At 48.6% G+C, this 15,242-nt stretch overlaps 1 protein-coding gene across 1 annotated transcript; it reads right to left on the reverse strand.

Annotated features, from left to right (window-relative positions):
• Positions 1-1,804: 1,804 nt before the first annotated feature.
• LOC136543771 (uncharacterized) lies at positions 1,805-13,365 on the reverse strand. Its single transcript, XM_066536132.1, has 3 exons — positions 13,282-13,365; positions 10,578-11,054; positions 1,805-2,308 (listed from the first exon to the last, which is right to left on the reverse strand). The coding sequence occupies exons 1-3, from the start codon at positions 13,363-13,365 to the stop codon at positions 1,805-1,807; spliced, it is 1,065 nt and encodes a 354-aa protein (XP_066392229.1).
• Positions 13,366-15,242: the final 1,877 nt, after the last annotated feature.

Consider the following 15,242-nt stretch of genomic DNA (forward strand, 5'->3'; position numbering starts at 1 on the left):
AATAATGACTTACGAGTTTTATAAATCTTTTCAAAAACTAAAATTTAACCAACAAAAGTTTTGTGAAAAGTAGGATGCGATAAAATTATGAAAATAAGTATAAGCCCTAGTAATATGGTCCATCTAGGAAGCCGGCACTGGTTTTATCTAATCAATCTTCTATAGGTATACTAACTTACGCTGCGTAAGAATCATTTAGTATACGGAAAGTGAGTGTGCGATGTGCCAACAAATTTTGCGAATGTCGTTATATTCTAGCTTGAGTGAACGGGTAGGCCGATGCATGCATCATGAAAAAAGAATCTTGCTTAAACTAAACTCCCCGTACACGTATAATTTAGATTAGTGAATTGATAGGATAACCTAAAAGAATGCTTTAATAAAAGCCTTATCTTTTCTCTAAATCTCTTGTTCCTAATCTAGAGGGTTGTCCTTAATGGTTGGTTTGTATCTGTTTATAGATGAACCTGAGGTCCAGTCGTGGGAGCACCAGCGCCGGAGTAGGCCATGGCCTTGGTGAAGGCCAAGGTGAAAGTGGTCGTGGCAATGAGAACGGCAACGGGGAGAGCCACGAGGCCCCACTTCTGGCTCCTCCTCCTCCTCCACCACCACCTCCAATGACCCATGTGGAGATGATGGTAGAGATACTGACTGCTCGATGCGAGTCAGCCCGTGCCATGGAGATGCTTGCCTAGTGTAACACCCCGGTGTTATATTGTAATGTTTTGCTAAAACATCGCAGGAGCATCATGTATTTGTGCATATGTGTGTAAATTGAAGTATAAATCAATATATGACATTTGAAACGTTTATCTGAAACGGGAAATAAATGTTAAGTTTCATGTCGCTTTATATTGTTCAGTATTTTAAATGGATTTTTATTAAATAAAAATGATGTAGATCGTGTATGTGAACTTTAATAAAATTTGTAGTACGAACTCAGTAGTCGACAATGAAACAGGTAGCTCGGAATTGGAATTCGACGCGAAACCGTTCGAAGTTTAAGTCATTTCGCGTAAGCTATAAATGGGTCGACGAAGCCACTTTTGGTAATTTGTAGAAAAACCCGTGCACGTCACCTGCTTCGGACAAGCCATCACTGACCACGGTCACCTCTGTGCCTCGGTTGCCTGCCACCGCACGCAAGCTCTGCGCACGAGTCATGTCAGCTCTGCCTCGCCGTTGCGTCGCGCGGTGCCTTGGTCGCGCTATACGCCGCCGTCACCGCGCTGGTACTGCTGTCATTTACTCGCTCTGGCTGCACGCACGCGGAACGATCACCTCGTTGTGTCCGTCGTTTTGTGCACGGGTGCGTACGTTGACGACCATGGCGGTGCCTAACCATGCCGCACAGAGTCCATGTCTTAATTGAAGCCATGGCCGACGGAACCTCTCGCTTTCAATTCGACGTGACCGTAGCGCGTTAATGAAATTCGTCGCATCCTTGGCTCCGTGAGTCAGCCCGCAGCTCGATTGACAACACCTCGCCGATTGTAGCGCCTCACTGTGCTTCAATTTTGGAAGCGCAGCTCCGCCGGCTCCATAAGACCATAGTGGTCTGTGCCGTCGTCCAGCCACTGATCCATAGCTTGCCATTTCAATCCACCGCACTGCTAGCTTCTTCTTCAGCTGTGCATCGCTCTGCCCACTCATTCGAAGCTCCACCGCCCAGTAGTATCCTCTCCGTGGCTGGCGGAACATCGCCGAGCAGAGCAGAGCAGAGCAAGCATGGTGCGCTGCTGTTATTAGCTTGTTGACGTCACCATGACGTCACCCCCATGTCACACGTGTTTTGTGGCCGCTTTCATGTAGGAAAATAAAGTCGTAATACGTTGAAATACGCCACTGTGGGCTGCTGCTCGCGCTGGGCCGCGCTGGCCACCTGCTGCTCGCGCTGGGCCGCGCTGGCCACCTGCTGCTCGCGCTTGGCCTGTTGCCCGCGCTGGCCACCTGCTGCCGGCCTGCCAGCCGCTGCTGGCGCCTGCGCCGCGCGCTGCTGGGCCGCGCCCGCTGCCGGCCTGCCTGCGCTTGCTGCGCTTGCGCCGCGCTTGGCCCGCTGCCACGCTGCTGAGCCGCTGCCGCTGCCGCGCCTGCGCGCGCACGCGCCCGCTGCCACTCGCTGCTGGGCCGCGCTGGCGTCTGCGCTGCTGGGCCTGCGCCGCGCCGCTGGGCCGCGCTGGCGTCTACGCTGCTGGGCCTGCGCCGCGCCGCTGGGCCGCGCCACTGCTGCGCCGCGCTGGGCCTGCGCTGCGCCGCCGCTGCCGAGCCGAGCCTTGGGCTGCGAAGCATGTTTCGGTTTCTTTATTTCCTGAGAATAGAAATGCTTAGTTATTTTAGTTATGAATCCAACTTTGATAAATGATAGTAAATGGTGTAGATGTCCAAAAATAGTGAAACCAAGTTTATTAGGTTCACAAAAATACCATCTACTTATTAGTACAGTTAGATTGCAGTTAGCAGTTATGATGATAGGCTCATAAATTTTAATTAGAAAGCTTAGCTTTATATAGATTAATATTGGTAGGAATTATTGTGGCAAATCGGTAATAGTTTTAGCTTTAAAAATTTTACAGTAGGCTCACCAGGGTATTAGGTGCTTGCTGTAAATTTTGTAGCATTAGGAGGTATTGCGAAATAAAATAGCTATTGCCCTTGTTTTATTGTATATAGCGTAAATTAGCGTTAGGAGTAAAAATACCGGTAGTTGCTATAATGATGAATGACATACTTCATACTTGTTGACGATAACAATAGACAACTTAGCACCGTGGTCGGTAGCATTAGCTTAGTAATTAAATTGATGCACTTTTAGTTTAAGAGTTGATGTTGTCATATTGTTAAACATTGCATCATTGTTTCATGTAGATCACGAACTGATAGACTTCGTGCCCGCTAACGAGCCGGAGTACGACGAGGTGATCGAGGAGTACGAGGAGGAGATCCCCGTACAGGAGGGAGCCCAGGAGCCTGTTGGTGCTGACTTTGCTGACCCAGCGCCTGCCCAAGGCAAGCCCCGGTGCATAACCCCTATTTTTAAATGATCACTGAATATATTATATGATATGCATTTATGTTACAGGCATTTTATGGAAACTACATGCATAGATATATCCACCATGAGTCATACTAGTGCAGGTCGAGTAGCTGCTATGCTCAGGATGTCGGTAGCGTGAGTAACCTGCCGTTACTCACAAATAGGTGATTACACTATGATATCATGATGGAATAATGGAAAGGAAAAATAGTGACCGGACAGGGATGTGGATGTTGGTACTGGTGGGTGTGAGGGGTTGTGTCCTGCGGCCAACAGGGCATAGCTCGGTTACACTTTTTCCCTGTCTATGTCGATTAAGGACCGGTCGTTGCATATGACTCTAGGCAAGTCACAGACTATTGTCCCGAGCACATACTTGGGTATGGGCGCAGGGAAGACTTGCTGCTCTCTTGTCGCGGATCCGGCTCTTTCCGGACCGACTGATGGGAAGAGGAGGTGGTGGAGGTCCTTGCGCCGCACTGAGTCCGGGATTCAGAGGCGGGGGCTTGGAGTCCAAGTTTGGACGGGGACCTGGACACCCGGGACAGGAGAGTGGTGGGTTAGTCCTGCTTGTGCCTGGGGTACAAGCGGGGCGTGTGTCTTCGGGGCACCCAGCTGGGTACATTGATTCGCGAATCGCCGGGTTATCCGGTACGGCTTGTCTGCGGTTTAGCACCGTAGTAAGAACTGGAAGTGAAAAAGGAGAAGGAACCATATCGATTGCTCAACCCTTGCTTGAAAGTAGAACAGGTGCTTATATAGATTGACTAGATGAAAACTTAATCCGGCTGATGATAATAATGTATCAATAAGGACTCACTATTAATATTGCTTTTTGCTAAAAGAGAACCAGCAATCATAAAGCCTAGCATATTTCTTGGAGTCGGGAAAGTATTCCCACTATCGGATAAGTCTTGCGAGTACATTGTGTACTCAGGGTTTACTTACCCCTGTGGCAGGTGACGCTTGAGGAGTGTCTTGTGTGGAGGATCCATCTGGTGGGCTCAGACGGACTCCTCGTTATCTTATCGCTAGATGTTATCTTTTAATATTCCGCTGTTTATCATTCCGCACTCTGTATTTGGTATTGTAATAATGTACTTTTAAGAAACTCTAATGTATGAGATGGACTTGTGTTGTAACTCGTTTTCATTATTGGATCCTTGGGATAAATGTGGTCCTTTCGGGTTCTCCCTCGGGGTGTGCCCGACGGATACCGCTCGTCGTAGTTGCTTTTGGAGTGCTTAGGGTCTGGTGGAAGACGAGCACCTCCGTAAGTATGCTATTTCGGGTGGTTTCTGCCACAGTTGGTACCAGAGCCAATAATGGTCATGAGTTCCTCACTCTTTTACAAAACTAAAAGTTTGACCAACAAAAGTTTTGCGAAAAGTAGGATGCGATTAAGTTAAGTTATATAAGTATAAGCCCTAGCTATATGGTGTATCTAGGATAGCGGCACTGGTTTTATCTAATCAGTTTTCTGCAGGTACACTGACTTACGTGGCGTAAGAAATCGCTTAGTATACGGAAAGTGAGTGTGCGATGTGCCAAAAATGTTACGAATGCCGCTATATTCCGGCTTGAGTGAACGTATAGGTCGAAGCATGCATCATATAGTAGCATCTTACTTGATCCAGAAATCCCCCTGCACGTATAATGAAAGTAGTAAATTGGTAGAACTAACTTAATGAATGCTTTAATAAATGTGCTGCCATTTCTTTAATCCCTGGATCCTAATCAGGAAGGTGTCCTAATGGTTGGTTCACCTCTCTTACAGATGAATCTGAGGTCCGGACGTGGGAGCACTAGTTCGGGAGCGGCCAACGAGGGCCATGGTGACAGTGGTCGGGCTTTTGAGCGTGACGACGAGGGAGCTCGGGAGGTTCCACCTTTGGTTCCTCATCCTTTCCCGCCGCCGCCACCGCCTCCGCCGTTGTCCGCCGCGGAGGTCATGGTGGAGTTGTTGGCTGCTCGTCAGGAGACGGCTCGTGCCATGGAGATTATGGCACAGGCCGTCGCGGGTCTCGCCCGTGGAGGCCCCGGGGGCAACGGTGGGAATGGGGGTGGTGCTCGCCGTCCTGAGGGACAGTCCTCTTACCAGGACTTCCTCAAGACCCACCCACCCACGTTCACGCCGTCGGACGATCCTTTGGAGGCGGAGCACTGGCTTCGCACGCTGGAGCAGAAGTTTCGGCTGCTCGGAGTGGCCAACGAGCAGAAGGTGCACTTTGTGTCCCAGCAGCTTTTGGGGTCCGCAGGTGCCTGGTGGGAGACTTTCCTGGCCGCGGAGCTGCCGGATCACCCGGCAACGTGGCAGGAGTTCTCCACCGCCTTCCGCGAGTTCTTCATACCTGCTGGTGTTATCCACCAGAAGGTGACCGAGTTCATGGAGCTGCGTCAGGGGAGCAGGACGGTAATGGAGTATGTGACCCAGTTTAACCACTTGGCTCAGTATGCTGGTAGTCAGGTGGACACGGATGACAAGAAGAAGGATCGCTTCTTTCGCGGTCTCACTCCTGCTCTTCAGGAGAAACTATACCTGGGGAACTATCAGACCTTTGGGGCTCTGATGAACGCCGCCATTGCTCTTGAGGGTTTTCAGCGGGCATCTCAGGCGGATTGGAAGCGGAGGAGGGTGGCAGCTGGATCCTCCAGCCACCCTCATACTCAGAAGGTGCAAATTGTTAGGCGGGGGCCCTATCAACCATCCGGCGGGCCTCCGTTCCGGTCACCCCAGCAGACATCACATACTTCTGCTACTCAGTACAAGGCACCTCAGCAGCAGGTGCAGCCCCAGCAGACTCAGGGACAGCAGGTCCCACCTCGTCAGGGATTCGGGAACAAGCCTGGTGCTTGTTTCAAGTGTGGCAAGGAGGGCCACTATGCCAGGGAGTGTCCTCAGCAGCAGACAGCTCAGCCGTCTCAGCCATCTGCAAATTCCAGGCTGATTAAGAGGACTTTCATCAAGAGGAAGGTGCCCAGCAGATCTGGTCAGGTGCACTTCACGGATGCTCAGCAAGTTGTGCAGCAGGAGACAGTCATGGCTGGTACGTTCACCATCGAATCTCATCCAGCTTTGGTGTTGTTTGATTCTGGTGCATCACATTCCTTTATGAGCATGGGGTTTGTAGAGCGGCACAACCTATCACTTATGGCTATACCGTATGCCTATAAGATCCGTACTGCGGGTTCTCAGATGTTCATCAATACCCGCACGGATACAGTAAGTTTGGTATTAGCCACCCACACTTACCGTCTATAGTTCATGATAATGCCTGGGCAAGGCATTGATGTTATTCTTGGAATGAACTGGTTACGGGCGTATGGGGTAGTATTGGATATGAAGAGAAGAAGTGTAGAGTTACGGCTTCCGTCTTCTGAGGATAGGATGTCTCTCATCATACCCTCAGTACCGGTCTTACCTGTTGCTGCCCATGTTGAAGCCGTTCCTGATCTTACCTCCATTCCAGTAGTATGTGAGTTCCCAGATGTTTTCCCTGAAGATCTTCCTGGATTGCCACCGGACCGTGAGGTAGAATTCTCCATTGAGCTTGAGCCTGGTACTGCTCCTATCTCCAGGCGTCCGTACCGCATGGCTCCGAGAGAACTGGCAGAAATGAAGAAACAACTGGAGGAGTTGATGGACAAGGGTTTCATCCGCCCAAGTTCTTCACCATGGGGTTGCCCTGCAATTTTCGTGAAGAAGAAGGATGGTACTCTGCGGATGTGTGTGGATTACCGCCCTCTCAATGCGGTAACAGTTAAGAACAAGTATCCCTTGCCCCGCATAGATACTTTGTTTGATCAGTTAGCTGGTGCCATGGTGTTCTCGAAGATAGATCTCCGATCGGGCTACCATCAGATCAAGATCAGGCCACAGGATATACCAAGGACAGCTTTCTCTACTAGGTATGGGTTGTATGAGTACCTAGTGATGTCTTTCGGTCTCACCAATGCCCCGGCTTTCTTCATGTACCTAATGAACTCAGTTTTCATGCCGGAGCTGGATAAGTTTGTGGTAGTTTTCATTGATGACATCTTAATCTATTCCAAGAATGAGGAAGAGCATGCCCGTCACCTCCGGATAATACTGACTCGACTCAGAGAGCACCAGCTGTATGCTAAATTCAGCAAGTGCGAGTTTTGGCTTGATCGAGTGCAGTTTTTGGGACATGTGTTGACACCTGAGGGCGTTTCTGTGGATCCCAGCAAGGTGCAAGATGTATTGGATTGGAAGTCTCCTAGGTCTGTACACCAGATCCGTCAGTTCCTTGGGCTAGCTGGATACTATCGACGTTTCATCCCTGATTTCTCCAAGATAGCCCAGCCCATGACTAAGCTGCTCCAGAAAGAAGCTAAGTTTGTTTGGAGTCCAGCTTGTGAAGAAGCTTTTCAGTCCCTGAAGACTTTTCTAACCACTGCTCCTGTATTGGCTCAACCTGATATTGAGAGGCCCTTTGATGTTTACTGTGATGCCTCGAAGACGGGTTTGGGGTGTGTGCTTATGCAAGAGGGGCGTGTGATAGCTTATGCTTCGCGCCAACTGAAGAAGCACGAGGTGAACTACCCTACCCATGATTTAGAGCTTGCTGCTGTAGTTCACTCTCTGAAGATTTGGAGGCATTATTTGTTGGGCAACAAAGTGCACATCTTCACTGACCACAAGAGCCTTAAGTATATTTTCACTCAGTCTGAGTTGAACATGAGACAAAGGAGATGGTTAGAGTTGATCAAGGACTATAATTTGGAAGTCCACTACCATCCAGGAAAAGCCAATGTGGTAGCTGATGCCTTAAGTCGTAAGTCGCATCAGGTTGAGGAAATACCCTTGTCACTTCACCACACAGAGGTGCTAGCTCATATTGCATTAACATCAGAATTGCTGGAGCAAATTATTCGAGAGCAGAAGGAAGACCCCGAGGAGATTCCTCACATCAAGAAGTTGCTAGCTGAAGGACGTGGACCTCATTTTAGCATTGATGAGATGGGAGTCGTGAGATACAAGAATAGATTGGTGGTTCCGTCTAATGAGGAGCTAAAAAGGAAGATTCTAAAAGAAGCCCATCATTCCAAGCTATCTATCCACCCTGGTAGCAACAAGATGTACCATGATCTACGCCAACTGTACTGGTGGTCTTATATGAAGCAAGATATCACCCAGTTTGTTGCAGAGTGTGACACTTGTGGTAGAATCAAGGCAGATCATATGCGTACTCCTAGATATCTGCAGCCCTTGCCCATTCCTGTTTGGAAATGGGAGGATATTTCCCTGGATTTCATTGTGGGTTTACCCCGCACCTCCTCTGGCTTTGATTCTATTTGGGTCATTGTGGACCGTCTCACCAAGTCTGCCCACTTCCTTCCGGTGGACACTAGATACAATGCAAAGAAGTATGCGGAGTTATACTTTGATCGGATTGTGACCCTACATGGAGTTCCTCTCACCATCATCTCTGATAGAGGGTCAGTTTTTGTCTCTCGTTTCTGGGAGAAACTCCAGGAGTGTTTGGGTACTCGTCTTCTCAGAAGCTCGGCATACCACCCACAGACTGATGGTCAAACTGAAAGGGTGAACCAGGTGCTCGAGGATATGCTGCGGGCTTGTACCATCTCTTTTCCTGAGAAGTGGGATCATTGTTTAAAGCTGGTAGAATTTTCTTATAATAACAGTTATCAGGAGAGTATTCGCATGGCGCCATTTGAAGCTTTATATGGACAAAAGTGTAGGACGCCACTAAACTGGGTTGAAGTAGGAGACCGTGGGTACTTCAGGCCTGATTTCATAAAGGAGGCCCGAGAGAAAGTAAATATAATTCGTGAACACTTGAAGGCAGCTCAGAGTCGACAGAAGGCTTACACAGACAAGCGAAGAAGACCTTTGGAATTTGCAGCTGGAGATTTTGTGTATCTCAAGGTATCTCCTATGAGAGGGGTACATCGGTTTGGTGTCCATGGCAAGTTAGCCCCTCGGTATGTGGGTCCATACAAGGTGTTGCAGCAGTGTGGACCCGTTGCTTATCGTCTCCAACTCCCGGAAATTCTCTCGGCAGTTCACAATGTATTTCACGTCTCGCAACTGAAGAAATGCCTACGAGTTCCTGAAGAATCTGTGGAAATAGAAGGACTTCCGCTCCAACCTGATCTGTCTTATGTGGAGCATCCTATAAAAATCTTGGATGAGAAGGAGAGAGTGACCAGGAACAGGGTGATAAAGTTTTACAAGGTGCAATGGCAAAACCATTCAGAGGACGAAGCCACCTGGGAGCAAGAGAGCTACTTAACAAAGCATTACCCCCATCTCCTCTCTGGGTCGGATAGTTAGTGTTGCGCCAAATATATTTCCCTGTCCCTTTCTCACACTAGGCACATAAATCTCGGGTCGAGATTTTCTTTTAGGGGGGTAGGTTTGTAACACCCCGGTGTTATATTGTAATGTTTTGCTAAAACATCGCAGGAGCATCATGTATTTGTGCATATGTGTGTAAATTGAAGTATAAATCAATATATGACATTTGAAACGTTTATCTGAAACGGGAAATAAATGTTAAGTTTCATGTCGCTTTATATTGTTCAGTATTTTAAATGGATTTTTATTAAATAAAAATGATGTAGATCGTGTATGTGAACTTTAATAAAATTTGTAGTACGAACTCAGTAGTCGACAATGAAACAGGTAGCTCGGAATTGGAATTCGACGCGAAACCGTTCGAAGTTTAAGTCATTTCGCGTAAGCTATAAATGGGTCGACGAAGCCACTTTTGGTAATTTGTAGAAAAACCCGTGCACGTCACCTGCTTCGGACAAGCCATCACTGACCACGGTCACCTCTGTGCCTCGGTTGCCTGCCACCGCACGCAAGCTCTGCGCACGAGTCATGTCAGCTCTGCCTCGCCGTCGCGTCGCGCGGTGCCTTGGTCGCGCTATACGCCGCCGTCACCGCGCTGGTACTGCTGTCATTTACTCGCTCTGGCTGCACGCACGCGGAACGATCACCTCGTTGTGTCCGTCGTTTTGTGCACGGGTGCGTACGTTGACGACCATGGCGGTGCCTAACCATGCCGCACAGAGTCCATGTCTTAATTGAAGCCATGGCCGACGGAACCTCTCGCTTTCAATTCGACGTGACCGTAGCGCGTTAATGAAATTCGTCGCATCCTTGGCTCCGTGAGTCAGCCCGCAGCTCGATTGACAACACCTCGCCGATTGTAGCGCCTCACTGTGCTTCAATTTTGGAAGCGCAGCTCCGCCGGCTCCATAAGACCATAGTGGTCTGTGCCGTCGTCCAGCCACTGATCCATAGCTTGCCATTTCAATCCACCGCACTGCTAGCTTCTTCTTCAGCTGTGCATCGCTCTGCCCACTCATTCGAAGCTCCACCGCCCAGTAGTATCCTCTCCGTGGCTGGCGGAACATCGCCGAGCAGAGCAGAGCAGAGCAAGCATGGTGCGCTGCTGTTATTAGCTTGTTGACGTCACCATGACGTCACCCCCATGTCACACGTGTTTTGTGGCCGCTTTCATGTAGGAAAATAAAGTCGTAATACGTTGAAATACGCCACTGTGGGCTGCTGCTCGCGCTGGGCCGCGCTGGCCACCTGCTGCTCGCGCTGGGCCGCGCTGGCCACCTGCTGCTCGCGCTTGGCCTGTTGCCCGCGCTGGCCACCTGCTGCCGGCCTGCCAGCCGCTGCTGGCGCCTGCGCCGCGCGCTGCTGGGCCGCGCCCGCTGCGGGCCTGCCTGCGCTTGCTGCGCTTGCGCCGCGCTTGGCCCGCTGCCACGCTGCTGAGCCGCTGCCGCTGCCGCGCCTGCGCGCGCACGCGCCCGCTGCCACTCGCTGCTGGGCCGCGCTGGCGTCTGCGCTGCTGGGCCTGCGCCGCGCCGCTGGGCCGCGCTGGCGTCTGCGCTGCTGGGCCTGCGCCGCGCCGCTGGGCCGCGCCACTGCTGCGCCGCGCTGGGCCTGCGCTGCGCCGCCGCTGCCGAGCCGAGCCTTGGGCTGCGAAGCATGTTTCGGTTTCTTTATTTCCTGAGAATAGAAATGCTTAGTTATTTTAGTTATGAATCCAACTTTGATAAATGATAGTAAATGGTGTAGATGTCCAAAAATAGTGAAACCAAGTTTATTAGGTTCACAAAAATACCATCTACTTATTAGTACAGTTAGATTGCAGTTAGCAGTTATGATGATAGGCTCATAAATTTTAATTAGAAAGCTTAGCTTTATATAGATTAATATTGGTAGGAATTATTGTGGCAAATCGGTAATAGTTTTAGCTTTAAAAATTTTACAGTAGGCTCACCAGGGTATTAGGTGCTTGCTGTAAATTTTGTAGCATTAGGAGGTATTGCGAAATAAAATAGCTATTGCCCTTGTTTTATTGTATATAGCGTAAATTAGCGTTAGGAGTAAAAATACCGGTAGTTGCTATAATGATGAATGACATACTTCATACTTGTTGACGATAACAATAGACAACTTAGCACCGTGGTCGGTAGCATTAGCTTAGTAATTAAATTGATGCACTTTTAGTTTAAGAGTTGATGTTGTCATATTGTTAAACATTGCATCATTGTTTCATGTAGATCACGAACTGATAGACTTCGTGCCCGCTAACGAGCCGGAGTACGACGAGGTGATCGAGGAGTACGAGGAGGAGATCCCCGTACAGGAGGGAGCCCAGGAGCCTGTTGGTGCTGACTTTGCTGACCCAGCGCCTGCCCAAGGCAAGCCCCGGTGCATAACCCCTATTTTTAAATGATCACTGAATATATTATATGATATGCATTTATGTTACAGGCATTTTATGGAAACTACATGCATAGATATATCCACCATGAGTCATACTAGTGCAGGTCGAGTAGCTGCTATGCTCAGGATGTCGGTAGCGTGAGTAACCTGCCGTTACTCACAAATAGGTGATTACACTATGATATCATGATGGAATAATGGAAAGGAAAAATAGTGACCGGACAGGGATGTGGATGTTGGTACTGGTGGGTGTGAGGGGTTGTGTCCTGCGGCCAACAGGGCATAGCTCGGTTACACTTTTTCCCTGTCTATGTCGATTAAGGACCGGTCGTTGCATATGACTCTAGGCAAGTCACAGACTATTGTCCCGAGCACATACTTGGGTATGGGCGCAGGGAAGACTTGCTGCTCTCTTGTCGCGGATCCGGCTCTTTCCGGACCGACTGATGGGAAGAGGAGGTGGTGGAGGTCCTTGCGCCGCACTGAGTCCGGGATTCAGAGGCGGGGGCTTGGAGTCCAAGTTTGGACGGGGACCTGGACACCCGGGACAGGAGAGTGGTGGGTTAGTCCTGCTTGTGCCTGGGGTACAAGCGGGGCGTGTGTCTTCGGGGCACCCAGCTGGGTACATTGATTCGCGAATCGCCGGGTTATCCGGTACGGCTTGTCTGCGGTTTAGCACCGTAGTAAGAACTGGAAGTGAAAAAGGAGAAGGAACCATATCGATTGCTCAACCCTTGCTTGAAAGTAGAACAGGTGCTTATATAGATTGACTAGATGAAAACTTAATCCGGCTGATGATAATAATGTATCAATAAGGACTCACTATTAATATTGCTTTTTGCTAAAAGAGAACCAGCAATCATAAAGCCTAGCATATTTCTTGGAGTCGGGAAAGTATTCCCACTATCGGATAAGTCTTGCGAGTACATTGTGTACTCAGGGTTTACTTACCCCTGTGGCAGGTGACGCTTGAGGAGTGTCTTGTGTGGAGGATCCATCTGGTGGGCTCAGACGGACTCCTCGTTATCTTATCGCTAGATGTTATCTTTTAATATTCCGCTGTTTATCATTCTGCACTCTGTATTTGGTATTGTAATAATGTACTTTTAAGAAACTCTAATGTATGAGATGGACTTGTGTTGTAACTCATTTTCATTATTGGATCCTTGGGATAAATGTGGTCCTTTCGGGTTCTCCCTCGGGGTGTGCCCGACGGATACCGCTCGTCGTAGTTGCTTTTGGAGTGCTTAGGGTCTGGTGGAAGACGAGCACCTCCGTAAGTATGCTATTTCGGGTGGTTTCTGCCACACCTAGGCCATTAGTGGCTTCGCCCGTGGGGTCACGGAGGCAATGGCAGAAATGGGGGTGGTGCTTGTGGTCTCGAGGGGCCCTGTTCTTACCAGGATTTCTTGAAGATGCACCCACCCATGTTCACGCTGACTGCTGAGCCTCTAGATGCAAAGCATTAGGTTTGTATTCTAGAATAGAAGTTTTAGCTGCTCACTGTGACTGAAGAGCAGAAGGTACGCTTTGTCGCATAGCAGCTATTGGGTTCTGCCAGTGCATGGTGGGACACGTTCAATGCCATACAGCCGGTGGATCACCGTGTGACTTGGCAGGAGTTTACCGGTGCTTTCAGAGAGTACTACATTCCTACTAGTGTGCTGAATAGGAAGTTGATGGAGTTCCTAGACCTAAAGCAAGGGAGCATATCTGTGATGGAGTATGTGAACAAGTTCAACCATCTGTCATAGTATGTTGGGACCCACATCAATACTGATGAGAAGAAGAGGGACGATTTCTATCGTGGTCTCTCTTGCAGTCTATAGAAAGAGCTATACACAAGGAACTACCAGACTTTTGGTGCTATAATGAATACTGCTATTGCCAGAGGGACTTTAGCGTGACTCTCAGGCTGAGTGGAAGCACAAGCGAGTGACTATTGGGTCTTCTAGTCACCCCCAGACTCAGAAGGTATAGGTTGTCAGACGGGTGCCCTATCAGTCTTTGGGTGGGCAGTCGTTCTGTTAGCCTCAGCAGACCTACTAGGCACCTCCCACTCAGTACCATGCACCTACTTAGCAGGTGCAACCATAGCCCCAGGGACAGCAGGTTTCACCTCATTAGGGGTAGGGGAACAAGCCTGGTGCTTGTTTCAAGTGTGGCAAGGAAGGCCACTATGCTCGGGAGTGTTCATAGAACTAGCCTGTGCAGTCTTCCTAGCCTTCAGCCAACTCCCATCTGGTCAAGCGGATGATTATCAAGAAGAAGGTTCCCGTAAGCCGCTCTAGACAAGTCAACTTCACTGAGGTTGAGGAGATCTTACAGAATGAACAGGTGATGGCTGGTATATTTACCATTGATTCCCACCCAGCATATGTGTTGTTTGATTCTGGTGCATCACATTCATTTGAGCATAGGGTTTGCACAGAGGCACAATATATCTCTTATGTCTATACCTATTGCCTATAGAATCAGTACTCTAGGTGCGTAGTTGTGCGTTAATACTCAGACAGACATAGTCGGATTAGTGCTAGCCACTCACACTTACCGCCTCTAGTTCATGGTGCTATCCGGGCAAGGCACAGATGCAATTCTGGGCATGAACTGGTTGTGAGTTTATGGGGTAGTATTAGATCTTAAGCAGAGAGTTGTTGAGTTACAACTTCCTTCTTCTGATGATAGAATGTTTCTTCTTATGCCCTCAGATCTAGCCTTACCAGTTGCTGCTCATGTTGACACTTCTCCTGATCTTGCCTCTATTCCTATGGTCTATGAGTTTCCGAATGTCTTTCCTAAAGATCTACCTGGGTTGCCACTGGATAGAGATGTGGAGTTTTCCATTGAGTTAGAACCTAGCACTGCTCCTATTTCATGGTGTCCCTATCGTATGACTTCTAAAGAACTAGCTAAAATGAAGAAGTAGTTAGAGGAATTATGGGAGAAGGGCTTTATTCATCCTAGTTCTTCACCATGGGGTTGTCTAGCAATTTTTGTGAAGAAGGACAGTACTCTACGAATGTATGTGGATTACCGCCCTCTCATTGCGGTAACCATTAAGAACAAGTATCATTTACCTCGTATTGATACTTTGTTCGATCAGTTGGCTGATGTCAATGTGTTTTCAAAGATTGATCTTCATTCTGTGTATCATCAAATTAAGATTCGGCCACAAGATATACCAAAGATAGCTTTCTCTACTAGGTATGGGCTGTATGAATACCTAGTCATGTCTTTTGGTCTCACCAATGCTCCTGCATTCTTCATATATCTCATGAATTCAGTCTTTATGCCAAAGTTGGACAAGTTTGTAGTGGTGTTCATTGATGATATTTTGATATACTCCAAGAACAATGAAGAGCATGCACAACATCTTTGGATAGTACTGACTCAATTAAGGGAACATAAGTTGTATGCCAAATTCAGCAAGTGTAAGTTTTGGTTAGATCAAGTATAGTTTTGGGA

The sequence above is a fragment of the Miscanthus floridulus genome, chromosome 3 (genome assembly GCF_019320115.1).
Source record: "Miscanthus floridulus cultivar M001 chromosome 3, ASM1932011v1, whole genome shotgun sequence".
NCBI lineage: Eukaryota > Viridiplantae > Streptophyta > Magnoliopsida > Poales > Poaceae > Miscanthus > Miscanthus floridulus.